This window comes from Mirounga leonina, unplaced genomic scaffold (genome assembly GCF_011800145.1).
Source record: "Mirounga leonina isolate KUSES-001 unplaced genomic scaffold, KU_Mleo_1.0 Mir_174, whole genome shotgun sequence".
Classification (NCBI taxonomy): domain Eukaryota; kingdom Metazoa; phylum Chordata; class Mammalia; order Carnivora; family Phocidae; genus Mirounga; species Mirounga leonina.
The window spans coordinates 22,114,156-22,134,056 of NW_023270451.1; the positions used below are offsets into that span (position 1 = coordinate 22,114,156).

General features: G+C 42.1%; 1 protein-coding gene and 1 long non-coding RNA gene across 4 annotated transcripts in view; one reads left to right on the forward strand and one right to left on the reverse strand.

The window, feature by feature from the left end:
- The window catches only part of COL1A2 (collagen type I alpha 2 chain), a 35,449-nt gene extending 27,029 nt beyond the window's left edge, over window positions 1-8,420 (forward strand). The window contains exons 39-52 of the mRNA XM_035020590.1: window positions 357-410; window positions 1,382-1,543; window positions 2,254-2,361; window positions 3,041-3,148; window positions 3,548-3,601; window positions 3,689-3,796; window positions 3,940-3,993; window positions 4,386-4,493; window positions 4,955-5,008; window positions 5,133-5,240; window positions 5,520-5,778; window positions 6,184-6,368; window positions 7,037-7,279; window positions 7,956-8,420. Coding sequence (XP_034876481.1) covers window positions 357-410; window positions 1,382-1,543; window positions 2,254-2,361; window positions 3,041-3,148; window positions 3,548-3,601; window positions 3,689-3,796; window positions 3,940-3,993; window positions 4,386-4,493; window positions 4,955-5,008; window positions 5,133-5,240; window positions 5,520-5,778; window positions 6,184-6,368; window positions 7,037-7,279; window positions 7,956-8,102 — 1,752 coding nt within the window. The 3' untranslated portion in view covers window positions 8,103-8,420. The remainder of the gene's footprint in view (window positions 1-356; window positions 411-1,381; window positions 1,544-2,253; window positions 2,362-3,040; window positions 3,149-3,547; window positions 3,602-3,688; window positions 3,797-3,939; window positions 3,994-4,385; window positions 4,494-4,954; window positions 5,009-5,132; window positions 5,241-5,519; window positions 5,779-6,183; window positions 6,369-7,036; window positions 7,280-7,955) is intronic.
- LOC118020778 overlaps window positions 7,366-19,901 on the reverse strand; it is a 60,350-nt gene continuing 47,814 nt past the window's right edge. For 2 of the 3 annotated variants that reach the window (XR_004682006.1, XR_004682008.1), the window contains exons 3-5: window positions 10,934-10,969; window positions 10,106-10,178; window positions 7,366-7,431 (exon numbers count right to left, since the gene is read on the reverse strand). This is a non-coding gene — a long non-coding RNA (uncharacterized LOC118020778). Of the gene's footprint in view, window positions 7,432-9,429; window positions 10,017-10,105; window positions 10,179-10,933; window positions 10,970-19,901 lie in introns of those variants that run through there. The other variant, XR_004682007.1, reaches the window with a different exon arrangement.

Sequence of the window (19,901 nt, forward strand, 5' to 3'; positions counted from 1 at the left end):
TCAGGTGGTTAAAATAGTTCCTGTTGTATACACAGCAATGTGTAATAATGGCATGGTGTCTTGTCTTCTTATTCTTACAGCCGTCAGGTTATATGTTAGCGTTTCAAAAGGGACCATCAGAGCCTTAATGCAAAATATGGGTGTTGCAACCGGGGCATGCTGGTAGGAGAGAGGTGCAGAGATGGAGGGCCTTCAGGGTCCTTGCTAAATAATACCCTATATGGGGCTACCACTAGCTACTCCTTGGTCCATCCTTGGTCACGTGTATCGAGGACTGGCCAGAGGAGAAATTTCCATCTCACCCAAATCCCTAGAGTTGGCATTGATTGTGGAATTTTAATGTGCTTGGTTCTTAGGGTGCTACTGGTTTTCCTGGCGCTGCTGGACGGACTGGTCCTCCTGGGCCCTCTGTAAGTAAATCACTTCAAAGTATCTCATTTACTCTACCCAAAAGGCCTTGCCTCTAGTAGGAAACTGGTGAGAAACTCTCTGGAAACACGCTACTAATATTTTGCTATTACTTTCCTGGTCTGAAATCAGTTTTCCTGAACCATTAAGGCAAAATCATCACAAATTATATTTTATAAGATCAGCTTAAGAGGCTTTTATTCATGTGAACACAAGTCCCCTTTTAGGGGCATGGTCTCTTTGTTAAAAATAAAAAACAGAACAGTTTTAGTCACATATCAGATATTTCTATATCTAATTACCTTTTATGGCCAACATTCTGCCTCCGTTGTTCACGTATAATTGTTCCTGAATTTAAAGGTGGTTTGGCCTCTAATTTAATTCTGATTCGGACTCTCCTGTCAGGACTCAAGAGAATTTAATTAATTACCAAGGATTAAGTCTTCTGGTTAAGATTTCAGGGAAAAAAAAACAGCAAAGATGTTGATTTCTTGGAACCCTTTTACAGGTTCATAACAGAAAAATCTTCACTTCCTGTAGGCATTTAATTAAACCTAGTGGAGCGCACATGTGATTCCTCAATGATGAACAAAATGCCAGTGTTGGCTATCTTCACAAAGAAATGAGCAGGGTCTTCCCAAACCCCAAGTCCCATTCATTTACGACGGACTCTTCTCACTCTCTGGAGTTCTGACCCCAAGATGCCGGGGGCCTGGTAGCACAGCATTTCCTCTCCTCACGGACATTGGCCCCAGCTTCGACCTCAGTCAGTCACTTTATTACAGGCTCCAGAGGAGGAGGACAGGGAGTGGCCTCTCTCCATTACAAGGAATGTGACAAAGCCCCCACAGGTCTCCCCAGTGGCCAGGGTAGCATTTTGTTGCTTCACACTGTTTGCATCTTCATCTCTAGAACCTCAGCTGCTCTCTCCCGGGTCTGTGACGGGTTAAATGACTCTGTCATTGGCTCACAGGGTATCACCGGCCCTCCTGGTCCCCCTGGCGCTGCTGGTAAAGAAGGACTCCGTGGGCCTCGGGGTGACCAAGGTCCAGTTGGCCGAACAGGAGAAACTGGCGCACATGGTCCCCCCGGCTTTACCGGCGAGAAGGGTCCCTCTGGAGAGCCCGGTACCGCTGTAAGTGATTGCAAGCTCCTCTCTCGTAATACCTTGTATTGAATTAAAATAAAGCCTTTACACAGATCTTCAAGTGGCATCTATTTGTTAATGAGTACTGCAGGCTTTCACATAGAACTCAGTTGAGCCAGGAAATCTGTCCGGCACATACTGAGGTGTCGGGGCTTCTGCAGTTGCTTAGAAGGCACTAGACGGGGAGGGCAATAAATGAAGGAACTCACTGTTTTATCAGAATGGCACCTCACTCGTCCTGGGATTAGAACCAGAATCCCTTTGCCATGGTCATCCTATTGTACACGAATCAATCTCAGTAAGCTACCAATCTCTTAAACATGCATTGTCTGTCAATGTTACTCTGAAATGTGCCTTTCCTAGACCGGGTTCAGCTGGAGGCCAAGGTCAAAATTTGCTTCTTGGCATAGATTCTATACAAACTCTCTTGCGTCACCCCAGATGTCTTCATTAATCTCAATCACATATTTTTGACTGTTGTTCCATTGGTCTCAAGGAGGAACCAGGTACAAAGAAATATACTTGCCAAGCTGTCAACTCCTTGTCATCACTAGAGAAAAGATGTCCAAGGATATGTCCTCCTACTAGGAGGTCACCAGCCTTTTTCTAAACTGAGGATAGCGGATTCTCACAATCCTCAAGCCAACGTGTATTATCACTTCGCGGCTCACCGGTGATGTATTTTTCCTCTTGTTCAGGGCCCTCCTGGCACCGCAGGTCCTCAAGGTCTCCTTGGTGCTCCTGGCATTCTGGGTCTCCCAGGCTCTCGAGGTGAACGTGGTCTACCAGGTGTTTCTGGATCTGTGGTAAGTGTTTGACACCATTCTTCTTCTCATTAACATAATAAAAGATTTTAAAAGCTGCCACTTCAGATGTGACAGATTGATCACTGAATAACTCCACTTAAGATTTTTTATTCATGGCATTTTCTTTATACAGATCACATGTCACTTATCTAAGAAGCTTTAATACCACCTTACTTAGACACACGCTATAAAGATACAGCTTAACATTATGCAGAATGATTTTTGTTCTTTTTACATGCTTAAGAACTATATAAGCTCTAATTGCATTTACTCCTCTGCAATATGAAATGCTGGCATCATTTATCCTGTAGGCAGAATGAAACTCTGGAAGTTCTGAATCATTCCGTTAAATCTCATACATGACAGCACCTAAGAATCCTCTCATCTCCATAAACTCTCTCAACTTTATGAATTCATTTCATTTGGGACAGCAGATGCAGCTAGGCTTACCTCGTACAGAGCGACGTTCCAAAATTACAGAAAGCCGGCCATGCGAGTGTGTAGGATGAGGGCGAGGATAACACGAATGGGGCTTCTGGCTGTTCTGTGGCCCGTGCCTACCCACCCCCCCACTGCACTTTCTCTTTTCAAACTGCAATCCCCTAGCCGGGGTTGTGTTGGGAGGGTGAGACTTGAACTCGATCCAATGAGAGGAATGTTTCCTCTTCTCCACGTCTAGGGTGAACACGGACCTCTCGGCATCGCTGGCCCACCTGGGGCTCGTGGGCCCCCTGGGGCTGTGGGCGCACCGGGAGTGAACGGCGCTCCTGGCGAAGCTGGTCGTGATGTGAGTCTGACGTGTGGTTTGTAGAAGCAAACTGTAGTCCATTGTGCATGACTTCATGTCCTCAGCTGAGTTCCTCCTGTTCCAAGTCTCTGAATAAGATGGTCTGTTTCCCCATAACATCTATGGGCCTTGACCACTCCTGCTATTGAAAATGTGAAAAATTACTTGGGCTGGGGGGTGGGAGGATGGCTCTTTAAATGGTATACTTCAGATTTGGCCAAAATACTAAAAACACCTCTAAGAAAACTAGGCTGGCAAGTTCTAACTGGCCTGTTTGATGGTCTGCCTGGGGGTTCACTGTGGAGTACTGGGAGGGATGAAGACAGAGGAGCTGAACTAAAGGGGCTGGCGGGGTAAAGAGCCTCACGAAGCGCCTTAATTGGTGTGGTATCTTCACAGGGCAACCCTGGGAACGATGGCCCCCCAGGCCGCGATGGTCAACCCGGACACAAGGTCAGCACACCTCTTTGTCTTTCTCCAATTTAAAAGTGACTAAAACCCAGGCCAGGTGGATGCTAAACTTCACTTTGCCTTTGGTAGGGAGAGCGCGGTTACCCTGGCAACATTGGTCCTGCTGGCGCTGTGGGCGCGCCTGGTCCTCACGGCCCTGTGGGTCCCACTGGCAAACACGGAAACCGTGGTGAACCCGTAAGTTCGTAAATACCAGTCCCTTAGTGCTGTCCTCTTCCGAGGCTTCACTCTGACCTCCCCACACTCGGGAACTGGGGGATTTGGTGGGGGAGGGGCTTGGGCTTGGCTGACAAGTTCGGTTTTGCTTCTCCAATTTGCAGGGTCCTGCTGGTTCTGTGGGTTCAGTTGGTGCTGCTGGTCCAAGAGGTCCTAGTGTACGTACATGATGAAGATTTCTTCACAAATGAACATTTGAGGAAACTCTGTCCAGACCGTCCATGAATAAAATAAATAATATATAGGCTAGACTTCGTATTTTTAAAAAATTCAGTCCATGCTGAGAATTGCTACATCTAGCTTCTAAGGCTCTTCCATTTCAAATCTCTTCTGCCTGTTTGTATTAAATAATCACCAAAATCTAGCCACTTAACGGAGGGTTCAATGAAAGCAGATTAGGGGAGTAGATGGGTGTAACACCCACGTGGTGTTTAAACCTTTGCATGTCTTGAGTTAGCTCTGTAAACAGATAAAGCAATACTGGTGGGGAAGTGAGTGTCGTTTTCAAAGGAAGGTAAAATGCCCTGTCTGTCCTCCTTTTTCTTTACAGGGCCCACAAGGTGTTCGAGGTGATAAGGGAGAGCCTGGTGACAAGGGGCCCAGAGGTCTTCCTGGCTTAAAGGGACACAATGGACTGCAAGGTCTTCCTGGTCTCGCTGTAAGTAAAGTGTGGACATTCTGAATGTGTACAGATCTTAAATGATCTTCCTCAAATTTTCACTGCTCTTGTTCTAAAATGAACTACATCGTATTCATTTCCTATTCTCTGGCTGACTCCATCTCGCAGAGATAATGCTATTTCATCCCAACACAAAAAGGTGAGGGTTAAGGGAGATCGAAATATACATATATTAAAATCTCCTGGCAACAATGTCCTTCAACCCCACTTAAAATAAATATAATTAGAGGAATGACTAATATTACACTGCTGAAATAGCTTGTAGAAAAAAATGTAATTGAATATAATAGACATAATGGGAGAAAAGAGCCCCATTTTACATTTTCAATTTTCTCAATCCAGAGTCCATTGAAACTAAAGTTTTCCATTCAATTAAAAAAAAAAAATCTGTTTGTTGACACGTGTTCTGAAAGTGTGATTTTCCTGTCCTCTCTTTCAAGGGTCAACATGGCGATCAAGGTGCACCTGGTTCTGTGGGGCCTGCCGGTCCTAGGGTAGGTCAACCCAAGAGACCTCGGTCTCTGAAATGAGAGCTTATGGCAGGGAGGGAGCCCCAGGCCCCTCCTTCCTTGTGGGGTTTTTACGGACTCCCTCACACTTGGTGTCCTTCTTCGCCAGGGCCCTGCTGGTCCTTCCGGCCCTGCTGGCAAGGACGGTCGCACTGGACATCCTGGTACAGTCGGCCCTGCTGGCGTCCGTGGCTCTCAGGGGAGCCAAGGTCCTGCTGTAAGTATCGTTCCGGGAAATAACATTCTGCTCAGACGAACCCAAGATGGCTGTGACAACACACTCAAGGAGCTCCCCACTTCCATATGTTAGCTCTAAACCGTATAAAGATGGTATGGAAGGAGCTGTTTCAACCCATCCCCACCAGCATGCCTGGGATCAAGTTATTCTCTTTTACTTATTAGAACGTGCCTGTAACACTCAACTGAAAATCTGCTGTCATTGACATCTCTCACTGTGACCAAATATGAAACCTCTTTCTCGCTCTCACCTTTGCAGGGCCCTCAAGGTCCGCCTGGTCCTCCTGGCCCTCCTGGCCCGAGTGGTGGTGGCTATGACTTTGGTTATGAAGGGGACTTCTACAGGGCTGACCAGCCTCGCTCACCACCTTCTCTCAGACCCAAGGATTATGAAGTTGATGCTACTCTGAAATCCCTCAACAACCAGATCGAGACCCTTCTTACTCCTGAAGGCTCTAGGAAGAACCCAGCTCGCACATGCCGTGACTTGAGACTCAGCCACCCAGAGTGGAGCAGCGGTAAGTCAGGATGTCAAAGCCGGACCGGCCCTTCTCATGAGCTGGGCTTTGTAAAGTCCATTCCCATGGACATTTAGAATGAAAAAGTTTGGGGTAAAAATTGCATTATGTGGAATCATACCTAACTAATAAAGCATTTTCTTCTCCCAGCCAGCACCCAGTCTCAGGCCTCTCTATATATTACCACGAAAAAGGCAAAAATATATATTCTCTGATTTGATTTTTTTCATGGAGGACAAGAGAGGAGGAACTGTCTCATCTTAAAAATAGCCATCCTCTTCCTATTAAATGTGGGGTAGACAATGTTACTTACGGGAATCAAAAATCTTTGTCTAGTAATTATTAGAACCTATGCTCCACTCAAGGAGAGGTTTTATGAGCTGGGTCTTGTTTCTTTTTTTAAAGGTTACTACTGGATTGACCCTAACCAAGGATGCACTATGGATGCTATCAAAGTATACTGTGATTTCTCTACTGGCGAAACCTGCATCCGGGCTCAACCTGAAAACATCCCAGCCAAGAACTGGTACAGAAATTCCAAGGTCAAGAAGCACATCTGGTTAGGAGAAACTATCAATGGTGGTACCCAGGTGAGGAATCCTACAAACATCCCTTCTCCTACTAAACAATATTAAGATAGTTTGCTTTTCAATGATCTGCATTTTAATCCTTTACCAAAATGGGATTATTAAAAAGAACCTCTTTTCTCGGGTTTCCGTTCTATCCTGGACTGCATATTAAAGCTGGAGTGATTGGACATATCCATACCATCTAAAGTTATTATTCAAATCTGACTTAACTGATAATCACTGGAGAAACTAATGCCCTTTAGCATGAGGACATGCTGGCCAGCACCTAGCCCTGTGCCCATGCATATGTATTCTCAGGACATGTGCTTTTCTGAATTTTTAATCAAATCTCTTCAACCTTATTGAATGCCTACTGGTGGGAATCACAGAAAAAGAAAGAGGTGTGACCCTGTCTCCTTGCTCTCTTATTCTAAAAGGCTTATCTAAAACAGGTACCTTTTTGAGATGAGATGATCTTGCCTCAGCCTGGTAGTTCCTAGGTGCCTTCTAGGTAACTAATATTGCACAGACAAGTGAATTGAGTTTCCTGTAAAAGTACCTTTTTCCCCAAGGTTCAGATCTGAGTCCATCATTCCTCCCTAAGTCAGCCTTTCCCCGCCCCCCTCTTTTTTGACTTAGTATTTCAGTCCCTCTCCACTTAACTAGCGGTTCTACCTTATTCTCTGTAGTTTGAATATAATGCTGAAGGAGTGACCACCAAGGAAATGGCCACTCAACTCGCCTTCATGCGCCTGCTGGCCAACCATGCCTCTCAAAACATCACCTACCACTGCAAGAACAGCATTGCCTACCTGGATGAGGAGACTGGCAACCTGAAGAAGGCTGTCATTCTGCAAGGCTCCAATGATGTTGAACTGGTTGCCGAGGGCAACAGCAGGTTCACCTACACTGTTCTTGTAGACGGCTGCTCTGTAAGTAATAGGGAAATTTGGGGAAAGTGGGTTGGAGTTCTAGCTTAGACCCATTGAATGAACAGGTGAAGGAGAGACCTACCTACCTTAAATTCAGATGGCAAATCTTGAGGATTCTTATCAGATCTTGCCTTCGGAAATTCTCTGAAGTGCTGAAATACATACCATGTCTGTGCATTAGCTGTTTTTCTTTAAACATGAGTTTGTTAAATGATGATGTCTGCCCATAACTTAAAAGTACTTGAGATTAAAAGGTCCCAAGGTATAATTTATAGCTATATGTACCTTATTTGACTTATTAGTATGGTCTGCATGTAATTTTTCTCTACAATATGCTATACATTGAAGAAAAATTAAAATTTACAGCATACCCACCCAGCTCTCCCTACTGACACACACATATCCCAAAAATGATATTGTAGCAATAAACCACTTGGAATATGTATTGAAATTTTCTTTTAAAAAATTAGACAGACTGGTAGGAAATCTCTCTCCCTAAAAACACCCCCTAATGCTTCTCTTTCAAAGATCAACATGTTGATCTGGGACACACCTCAGAATGAACAGGCCCAAAAGTAGTTCTTAACTACCGAAGGTTCTGATGATAATGTTAGATTTAGAAATAGTGCTGCTTTATGAATATATATATATAATTTTTTTTTTCTTTTTTAAACAGAAAAAGACGAATGAATGGAGAAAGACAATCATTGAATACAAAACAAATAAGGCATCCCGCCTGCCTATCCTTGATATTGCACCTTTGGACATCGGTGATGCTGACCAAGAATTCAGGGTGGACGTTGGCCCAGTCTGTTTCAAATGAATGAACTCAACCTAAATTAAAAAAAGAAAAATCTGAAAAAACTTTCTCTCTTTGCCATTTCTTTTTCTTCTTTTTTAACTGAGAGCTGAGTCCTTCCATTTCCTCTGCACATCTACTTGCTTAAATTGTGGGCAAAAGAGAAGAAGGATTGATCAGAGCACAGTGCAATACGATTTCATTCATTCCCTCCCCCCCCCCCCCCCCCCCAAAAATTTTTGGTTTTTTTTTTTCAACACTCTTACACCTATTGTGGAAAATGTCAACCTTTGTAAGAAAACCAAAATAAAAATTGAAAAATAAAAACCATGAACATTTGCACCACTTGTGGCTTTTGAATATCTTCCGCAGAGGGAAGTTTAAAACCCAAACTTCCAAAGGTTTAAAACTACCTCAAAACACTTTCCTGTGAGTGTGATCCACATCATTAGGTGCTGACCTAGACAGAGATGAGCTGAGGTACTTGTTTTGTTTTGTTCAGAATACAAAGGTGCTAATAGTATTTCAGATACTTGAAGACCCTTGATGGTGCTAGAAGAGTTTGAGAAGAAATGATCCTCTGTAATGAGTTGTATTGTGTATTCTTTTTTCATTTGATTTAGCATCAGCATTTCACATCTGACTCCCAAATAAAAGTATGCAGATCACTTGCCCAACCTTGTCTTCTTCTTTAAATTCAGCATTTCTTTGCCAGTCTCATTTTCATCCTCTCCCGTGGTACCAAAAAGAAGCCTTGTTTCTTGGACAAGCAGGAAAATTAAATTGTACCTATTTTGTATATGTGAGATGTTTAAATAAATTGTGAAAAAAATGAAATAAAGCATGTTTGGTTTTCCAAAAGAAAATATCGAGTAGAATTCCTTGCTTCGATGCTCTTCGCAATATAAATATATGGATCATAGCATCTCTACCAGCCATTAGACTGAGCGTTTCTCATTAGATAGAAACTATGCAAAAAAGGCAATTTGGTCTAGTAGAAAGAGCAAAGAACAAGGACCCAGGAGATCTGAGCTCCAATTCTGACTGCTCCTTGTGGCTGAGTGACCTTGAGCACTTCACCTTTCTGTGTTTAATTTCCCTATCTATACTATGGTTGGCCGGGGGGGCGGGGGGTAGATTCCTTCTCTGAACTATAAAACATTTGCCCTACTCAAAATACATAAGGCTTAAACAAATGGTATTGTAGACCTAAGTTTACTCTAAGCGGAGACCACAGAACCTTCTGGTTTATTATCTATTAAGCACTTTGAAACAGTGGCTGAAAGTTGGTCTATGTACAATTAATACTATTAACTAAAACAGTTTCAAATATTCAGTAAAAATGCCACACACTTAAATCTGATGCAACTGAGTACAATGCCTGTTAGGAGGTAATGTGTGTGCTGTCAATCAGCACAGACAGTTGTGGGTAATAGTACCATGAACACCTCCCTGCCAAATCAAGTTCATCTTCCTCCCCTGCACCTTTCAATGACATCTTTAATACACTTAAACATAGTAATGTGTCAAGTAAAATGTTAAGATTCATTTAGAGCTTATTTCCTGTTGCAGAACATAATTGTGATTGTAATATTTGCCTCCTGAAATAAGTCATCTCAAGATTCAATTAGTTTTAAAAGCAAAAAACTGAACATGAAGAAAATCTAACATCAGCTCTAAAAAGTCAGCAAGGTCTATTAACCAAACGGTAACTTCAAATTACTGTCCATCCACCACCTGCATCAGAACACAGGGATGCTTTTTAAAATGCAGATTGCCAGTCCTCAACCACCAAATTAAGATTTAGTAAGGAATCAGTATTCTTAAGCACCTTGCAAAATTGTGTTGTGCATCCACTGGGAAACCACTGGATACGGTGATTTCCACAGCCCCTCGAAGTTCTCACATTTTGTATCTGGCAAGAATGAAGCAATATACCTACCAAATGACACAAAGAAAACGAAACCCCTGTAATCAGAATACGAGTGCTCCCGACAAATTAACTGAAATGGCCAGTGCAAACTTACATGATAGCCAGTTAGAAATCGCTGGGTTTCTTCAATATGTTATGCCCTCAGGTCCACAGTCCAAGAAAGTTGGCTTAAAGAAGGCAAAAATGAAGAAGGAAGAAATCATTTCCTGAGTACCAGCTGAGAGCCAAATACTATGCTAGATGTTAACAATGCTCTTTGTCAAAACTGAATCCAAATAGGCAGATTTCTTAAGCCAATAGGCATTAATAATCATTTAATCAGGAGTGTGGGATTACAGGAAAATAGTTCAAAAAACAGTGGTATATCTGATAAACAACAATGAGGAAATAAATGATGGTATATCCAATCAATACTAATGAGGAATGAATAATGGTAATATCTAATAGACAACAACAGGAAGAGTGAAAAATATTATTTTGATATCCCAATAACATTTATGAGGATGATTAAACAAAAAAAAAGCTTAGAATGGAATGTTATAATCTTTAAAATATCACATTCAAGTACACTGTCATTAGAAATCTATCAAACATACGGATCAAAATGCTGAGAGTAGGTGCATTCATGGAGTAATGATAGGAGTGACTTTTATGTCTAAATTTTCCAAATTTGCTGTAATGTAGTTATATCACCTTTATCATTTACAACAAATTTGCCCTTAAAATATTATGAAAAGAAATAAGCAGTAAGCAAGTGAAAACAATCCTGGGTGAGGAGTGGCCATCTCCAGGGCAAGAGCGGTCCACCTCCCACCCACTTCTCTTCTGAAAGAGAAGGAAAAGCCCAGCCTCAGAGTCATCACTCACTGTGACCCGGCCACACTGGGGGGCCCCAGGGAGTGGTGCACAAAGCCATACATACCAGGCGGCAGCATCCTCAGGGGGTTCCACAGTTCGGCTGCGAGAGAGAATAAAACAATGTGTGAACACAGTATTAAACAAAGTGTCCTCTGAGGATAGTGAAGGACACTATTAATTAATGAGAGGGAATCGCAGAAAATTAATCTTAGCTTCAGTGACATTCGGGTTTAGTTGGCCAGCTTTTGCCAGAGATCTCATTCCACTTTCAAAGCCTCTATCTGGCCAGAGGTTTCTTCTCTGGAAGCCACATACTAGAACTGTCTGGTACTTACCAAGCCAGGAGGTCCGCTGTGGGTGTTCCTGGGGCCTGAGCCGAGTACTGAAGGCTTGACCCTTGCATGACCAGGCCCCCCCTCCCCCGCCCTTTAGAGGCTAATCATTGGGCCCGAGGGACCCTCCTCACAGTATTTCCTGACCCTTGGTCCTATGAAGGTCAGCCGCCTCTAACCCATGCCAGCCTGAGAGGGAAGAAGATTGCATATGAGAAAAGGAAGGAGCAGGTAGCCAAGATTGGGGGACGAGACATTAATCAAGTCAGGTAAAAAGGGTCATTTAAAATTCTAAAATCAATACAGCTAATGCACTGGCGAAGAGCAAGGACACCTGACCAATGCAGAACACATTTATTATCTTTAATGCCAAAATACTGTTTTCTGCTATTCCACTCAATATCACTGAAAAAGAAGTTCAGAAATTGGATTATATATAAGAGAAGTTGGAAATGTCGTTTTGGGTCAGAACAACAATCCATCTAGATGAGTACTTTGCCTTTGACAGTGGCACCAAGGGAAATTTGGGAGAAAGAGCGGTTGGCACGTCCTGAGAAACCAGCCTCAAAACTCCCATTTAATAACCCGCTGTAAATCTTTTTCGTACATAGATGTATCTAAACCCTTCCAGAGCCCTCTATCTGTTTTGAAATATGTTGGTATTACAGTACCAACAGGAGAGAGCTAATGCTGAATTGTTAGCTCGGCTTCCTGGCCCTCTGATCAAGCAGCTAAAATATGCTTTCTATCCCTGTGCCTGGGTCAGCCAGGGATTCAGCAACTCGGTGTCCGCAGGGGACACCAGTAACTGCAGCACTAGGGCCACCGACAGCCCATAATGATCGACTTATCCCTGCTGCTGGGTGAAATAAGCACATAATTTGTGGTCAGCCGCTGAGGTTATGTGCACCAGCTCCGCCACCGATTGGCCAAGGGCACTTGGGAAAGTCTCTTAAGTTCTCTAAGAATTTGGTTAACATACCTGCTCTCCCTAGTCCACGGAACTGCCGGGAGGACCGAATGGGGCAGACGCGAATGCGCCTCATGAAGTGAGGGCAAACGTTAAGTGCCATCATTAGGTCCAAAATTTCCAGTCACCTGTTGTCCCCTCTTGAGTTAATCTCTCCCTGGCCCTCCAATGTAGGGAGAGCAGAGCCTAGATTTTAAATTCAATTAGCACCTCTCTTTAAGTTAGTAATTGATCCATTTTGAGTCATGCCTGCCCGTCAGTAAAAAATGTGAGCCCTTATAATGAATTTTGTTAATCTACTTATATATAAATGTTATGCGCATACTATGTGCTACGGTACTAATGTATGATGTGCAATGTAAAACCTACATGGAAAAGAAAAGCCTTTAAAAGAGAGAAAATAAATACAAATAGAAAATTCCATACTCCAGTGGATGGTGTTGCACACCCCTGGGATGCACGCACATTCCCACCCTCTATTGGAGAGACTAGTGCCCTAAACAAGGATTCACGATGGGCTTCAGGGGAGGGCCGAACATCAGTGAAGTCCTAAAATAGAGTGCTAAATTTTGTGCGTATATGCATTTTTCTCGGGGGGAGGATCCACAACTTTCTTCAGATACTTCAAAAGGAGGGCTCATGCCCCCAAACCATGTTATGACCTATGCACAAAGGCAGTATTCCTTATTTAATAAACCCTGGGCTTTCCTGAACTATGACTTTCATGTCTCATCTTGGGTCTCACACTTGGAACATGCTGCTTCTCCTGTCCTAAGGCCTGAGAGAACCAACCAGCACTGACCCACATTAAACTTGAGGTTTATCTCTTTCATTCTTCCACTTTCCTGCCCTGGGCCCTCTCGCCTGTGTTTTAACAAGGCTTGGCAGATGCTTTAGGACCCAGAGTTGGACTTTCCGATATCAAAGTGCACCTGTCCACAAACAAATAAGAAACAAACAAATTCAGTAATGGAGACTGATTAATGAGTTATTCTTTTTAGGTAAAACATGCATATGTTAATTTTTTAAAAGAAGTTTAACTTAAAAGAGATTGCAATTCCTGTAAGGATAATAATTGGAACATGTTCTTCAGGGACCTTCAAATCATCCCAGAACCAAGTGTCTCCTCCTCATCTGACTCTTCCCAAACAGAGCTATTATTCTGAGCCCAAGCTATAAGAATAATTTTGGCCAGAATTAACAATCCTCATGGATTCTAGAAAGGTATCCTTAAAATTGCAATTCATTACATATTTAAAGAAACTCACAAACACAAAATGCCGCTGAAGTGAATTTTTTCTAGTGCAGCAGTGCTCTTGGTGCCCAATGACTTAATTAACCGTCAACAGCATGGGGGGAAAAAGCAGAAACAATTTTTTTAATGGAACCTATTAATGCCAGGCAGAATAAGAACACCTACTCATAAACCACCGTGGCTGAGTAGATGGCCTTTCTCTCCCCACGGGATGTCACTTTGAGCTCACTGCTCCCCCTGCTGACTGGATAATAGAACACCCCCGTCTTTGAACAGCCACATGCACACCATCAGAGAACGCAAACTCAGATTTCAGAGGAGAACATGGAACAGCCTCCTGTGCTTATTTCCTGTCTGCCCCAGACACACAGCCTTCTCTCCAGCTTCCGTGGCAGCCTACCTTCCGTCCTCAATGCTCCCTTTTTTTCCCCTTACTCTTTTAAATCTGTCCTTAATCTCTCTCCCATGGAGCCGGTAAAATGTTAGTCACAAGGAGGCAAACTAAGTTCAAAAAGAGAACGGGAGAATGGCCTTTTGGGCCAGGAGAGATGCCCAATGCTACAAACGTTGCCCCACAACGCAGTGACTAGCTTCAGGAGTGAAGCAAGGGGTCTTAGGGATTATAGAGAACAGACACAAGAGGATGTGACAAAAAGCAGAAGGGCTCAGGAGGCAGAGCTGTCTGCATATGAGCCCTGTCTCCACCATTTCCTCCCCTGCAAGATGAAGATAACGATGAACTGCCCACCGGACGGCAGGGATCAGGAACGGGAGGGTTGCTGGAGAGTGAGCACGCGGCACCACTGTCCACGGCGGCCCCGGCCCCGCAAGGCTGCACCTTCCCGAAGCCCGGAACCCCACCCTTCCCCTTCCCAGAGTGCTGGCTTCTCGGACCGCCGCCTAGACGGATAGCACATCTACAATTCAATGACACTTCGATCTCTCCTACTACAAGTGGATTCCAGCAAACTTCCAAACCCTCACAATTCTGGTGAATCCTTCTCCACGAGCCAATAAAAAAGTACCGAGCTTTGGTGCAGCCACTCTGGAAAACAGTAGGGAGGTTCCTCAAAAAGTTGAAAATAGAGCTACCATACGATCCAGCAACTGCACTACTGGGTATTTCCCCCAAAGATACAAATGTAGGGATCTGAAAGGGTACGTGCACCCCGATGTTTATAGCAGCAATGTCCACAATAGCCAAACTGTGGAAAGAGCCAAGATGTCCATCGACAGATGAATGGATAAAGAAGAGGTGGTATATATATACAATGGAATATTATGCAGCCATCAAAAGGAATGAGATCTTGCCATTTGCAACGACGTGGATGGAACTGGAGGGTATTATGTTGAGCGAAATAAGTCAAATAGAGAAAGACATGTATCATATGACCTCACTGATATGAGGAATTCTTAATCACAGGAAACAAACTGAGGGTTGCTGGAGTGGAGGGTGGGGTGGGAGGGATGGGGTGACTGGGTGATAGACACTGGGGAGGGTATGTGCTCTGGTAAGCGCTGTGAATTGTGCAAGACTGTTGAATCTCAGATCTGTACCTCTGAAACAAATAATGCAATATATGTAAAGAAAAAAAAAAGAAGAAGAAGAAGGTAGCAGGAGGGGAAGAATGAACGGAGGGAAATTGGAGGGGGAGACAAACCATGAGAGACGATGGACTCTGAAAAACAAACAGGGTTCTAGAGGGGAGGGGGGTGGGAGGATGGGTTAGCCTGGTGGTGGGTATTGAGGAGGGCACATTCTGCATGGAGCACTGGGTGTTATGCACAAACAATGAATCGTGGAACACTACATCTAAAACTAATGATGTAATGTATGGGGATTAACATAAGAATAAAAAAATTTAAAAAAAAAAGTACCGAGCTTTCATTACAAGCTTGAAAATCTTCTCAATTTTTTTACAAAGAAAAAAACAATCCCACCTCAACAGTAAAAACAAAAAGGTAAAACTTCTGAAAAAAAAAATTTTTTTTTTTTATTCAACTAGGCTCTGCCATATGCCATTAGGTTCATCCGATTTGGGAGACAAAGCTCTCTGAGCTGAGACAACAGCCCTTCACCTACTTGGAAGCCAGTTCTTATACACAAATGGACTATAACTCATACATATATGTTGAATTAGCCAAACTCCTGACACTTAATTTTCACAATTTGAGTTTCTAAAACTTTGTCTCTGGCAGCCAGCAGAAATTCTAACTCAAAGGTTATCAGCACAAGAAATGATCATAATTATTAAATTCATGTCCTTGGGGAAATTTCTTAGCCTATATGAATTTACTCAAGGGCTTCGAACATCATTAAATCACCTATTATTGCCAGTGCCTTGAATGTCTATATGAGTATTATTATAAGTGGAACCACTTCAGAGAAGCTGGATTATAGTCATTTCCGACATGGTTTTTCTATCACTGATTATAGGTCTCCTCTTCCTTATAATACAAAAGTCTCAAAAATTTTTTTAAACCTTATCAGTCAGTGTCACTAAATTAAAGTTTCTATCGACTGCTTTGCTCATGATATGTTGCTAATCAAAAGAATTTAAAAAGACTTTCCTCAGATAACATCTAGAAAATTGCCCATTTAACCATTTCTCTGGGTTTATTCATAATGAATATTTACTTCTCGTTAAATATTAAAATATAGTAAACCTACAGTCAATATGAAGCTCCGTGTGTATTCTTAGATTTTCTTCAACTAAAATATCACAATAAACACTCACCTTGTCACCATAAATTATAAAAAGAGCCTTGCTTTTCTTCTCCCAAGCTTGGGAGGGCTATCTATCAAACAGAGTATAAAGTCCACTAAATCCTTTGAACCTCTGAAGAGAGAAAGACAAATCAATGCCAAAAATGATGTGCCTTCTCACCAATACACAAATTAAACTGTGTATTTTGTAAGATTTATAGGGTAAGTGGGCTTCTTTTTATTATCACTTCTGTTAGGTATCTGTCAAGTGAGTCTAATTCAGTAAAACAGATTGATACATTGGGAAAAATCTCTAGTCTCCATTCTGGGTTGGGGGGAAAAACCATGCAGACAGTTTAGTCACCCTATACCACTCATATTATGATTGAATTGGTCCGAAATATTGTTTTAAAATTCCCTTGGTGATTGTAATGTGCAGCCAGTGCTGAGGAAAATTGTACTCGGCTAATGCCACAGGGTTCTGAAACGCTCCCTTAAGATCACTGGTAAAGTTGGAAGTAGGTGCAAACGTGCCTTTTTCTAGGAAGATGGTGTGCGATACTTAGTTTTTCCACAGCCCATACAGTATCGACCTAACCAGAATTGCTGGGGTGGAGTCAAGGTATCTTCATCTTCAATGACTACCACTGAGGTAATTCCCATGTACTCTCAAAGTTTGGGAACCACTGGTTTATTGCTGTCACCATATTACTGACATATTCTTGGATGATTCTGTGCCCCTCTCCCCAAAACGTTTAGGACCACAGCTCTAAAATCATGGGCTCTCTAAGCTGCTTTAAATGAGAACATGTAATGGCTCATTGAACCCATGAGCAATTAATTTGGGAACAGTTGCAGTATTATAAATGTGATTACTTATTGCAAACCCAATTAATCCAGTCAGGAGGAATGTTAATTACAAAGGAGTATGGAAATTAGCATGAGCGCATGACTAAATGCCTAAATTCTGACCTATTATATTGTCTGTCTGGTAACTTACTTTAAAAATACTTCCACAGGAGGTCTCACATATATATGTACATGTGGGCAATAAGGTAACATTAGTCCACCCTCCAGGGCTGATTAGGTAACCTCCGAGATACCGTGATTAGGAAAATCCAAGCTTTAGAGGTGGCTACTGTGTATTTCAAATGGGCATTATTGAAATCTATGTCAGGGGATATATTAATTAGTATAAAAGATGTAAAAAATAAATTTTTATTGTTGAAATAATGGTCTTGAAGATAAATGGCTAGCTAATAAATATTTAATATTAACAAAATTTGAGCTAAGCCTTGCTCTACTGGTAGCCTGCCACTAATAGCAAGATTGACAAGAAAAGACAGATAGTCCAATTGATCTCCAACCACTAAAAGCTACCAGTATTTTCCCCAAACTCTTGAATCACTAAGTTGGTTTAGAGCAGGTCACAAAATGACTCAAAAAATTTTTTTTTGAGAAATGGCAGGAGAAATGGCCAAGAAAATAACACGCAAAGCAAAGCTGTATTTAATTGATTTAAAAAAAATTGCATACAATAACAGTATTTCTCTTATAAGCAATGGAATATCAATCAAAACAAATCCAGACAGAGTAGAAAGCAATTGGGATGGCTTCCAACGCTCCCAAGAAATGATCTCTCCTAATTTGGGAACAGCCAAGATTTACTAGGCTTATGCTTTTACGGCTCTTTCCCCTTCCATAACTGAAAAAAATAGAGGCAGAGCCTTAGCCAACTGGGCCATTTGACTCTTCTTTCCAGAGAATTTAAAACTTGGAGTGGAGAATGACAGAGACTGGGAGCCACTGAAGTTGAGGCATGCTAATGACAGCACTCTAGGAGTGGCCATAAACTTCTGCTGATGAGGTCCTAGAACAGTAGTAGGTTTGGGGTTGTGCTTTGAATTATGAAATAATCCAGTATCCTTCCACTATCTATTTTGCTTAAGTTAGAGAAAAGTTGATTTCTATTACAAAAAACAAAATTTTTTAACTCATATACCTAGTAAACAGGATACAGAGTGAACAGCAAAAACAGAGGACTATAGGGTGTCCTCTCAAAAACAGATCACCCTATAGGGTGATCACTTAAAAGTTAGTAGAAACAAGAACCAAAATTTTGAATGGCCTAAAAAAAAAAAAAGGCCAGAGAAAGAATATTGTAGGGAGACAATTCCGCAAAATATCTTGCCAACAAAGGTACTGATAACATTTGTTCTGGACTATCTTTTCAACGATGTTTGTATAGTGATAGTGAACAGCCCCGAAAGAGGGAGACAGTGTCTCCTTCCAGAGTGGAGAACAGGTTACTGTCCAATATAATAAAGATAATGTTTCCCTACAGGGCAAATATCTGACAGGTTTGCTTGCAGTCCACTGTAAAACATTTGGGTTCCCTATGCTTTGTGTTCCTCTCTTGTGACACGTCCAGCTGGGTTGCTCTGCACTGCCCCACAGGCCTTGGGGGCAAGGGAAGCAAAGCCAGCATAAAGCTTCTGTTGCTTGCCTCACTGCGAGTAATAACTCCCTTGTCTCTGACCTAGAAGTCACATGTCTTCTGCCAGCATCTGTTACACTGTGGCCGGCTAACATCTCAGCTTTAAAGCAGAGAAAATTTCAGACCCTCCACAGTTCTTGACAAACATTTCGAAGAAAAATACATATCAGAATGGAGCTGCCTCGGATCTGTATTCCTGTCTTTCAAGTTGCCTAGCAACTAGTTGGTCGCCACTGATCTGACACTGCAGTAACGAAAGACCACGCTATGTAGAAAAGTGTGATTGACCTACATGCTTCTAGATCACAGAGATTGTCTGATTCGTCTCCGTATCTCCTTTATCACTTAGCCCAATACCTAATATAGACTGTATGCTCGATGATTTTATGTTGAGCAAATTGTTAAATCAAAGAAATAACTATAAAAATGACTCTGCTGGGATACGTATGGAATTCTAACTGAGATAGTTTTAAATCTGTAGCATAAGTACGTTCCCTCAGAATCATTCTGTTCTTCAAGTTCACTTAATTGTGAATAATAGAGATGACTCAGGGAAGCTCATGCAGCAGGGACATACTTAAGAGTGGGAAAGGTAAACAGCTTTGCTGAAACCGGAGCCGGAATGTGCCTCTCTATTTAAGGTGGCTTTAGAGATCTCAGAAGCAGGAATTTGTGACTCTTTTCTCTGCAGCTCTACCACTAATCTGGTTCATTCATATTCTGCATGTTTGTCTTTTTTTTTTTTTTTTTTTTTTACTTGCTATCCTAATTCCTTAGGAAGAGATTTCAGTGCAGTTCATAAATCCCTTGGCAGCCTGTTAACTGATGACCTTTGAGTAGACATCCCATCAACTGTAATCATTAAAGTCATGTGGTATATAACACCTGGCCACCTAGGCATCAGAAGCCTCAGGTGGGGCTATTTTTCAAGGGGGTGAGGGCATGAAAGGCCATAAGCAACATCTCTATTTGGAGGTATGCATCCTATCTATCCTCTCACTCTCTTCCTGTCACTTCTTCCTCCTGAAAAATGTGTATCTTATTTCACGTGGTTTGAGTAGTTTGTTTTTAGATAAGAACGTAAAACACAAAAAAGTTCTTAGACATTAATTAAAAAAACACATACTTGCACCAAAAAAAAACTTGGGTGGTGGGGAGACAAAGAACATGAATTCTGAAAAAAAAGAAAGAAAGAAAGATAGAAAGAAAGAAAGAAAGAAAGAAAGAAAGAAAGAAAGAAAGAAAGAAAGAAAGAAAGAAAGAAAGAAAGA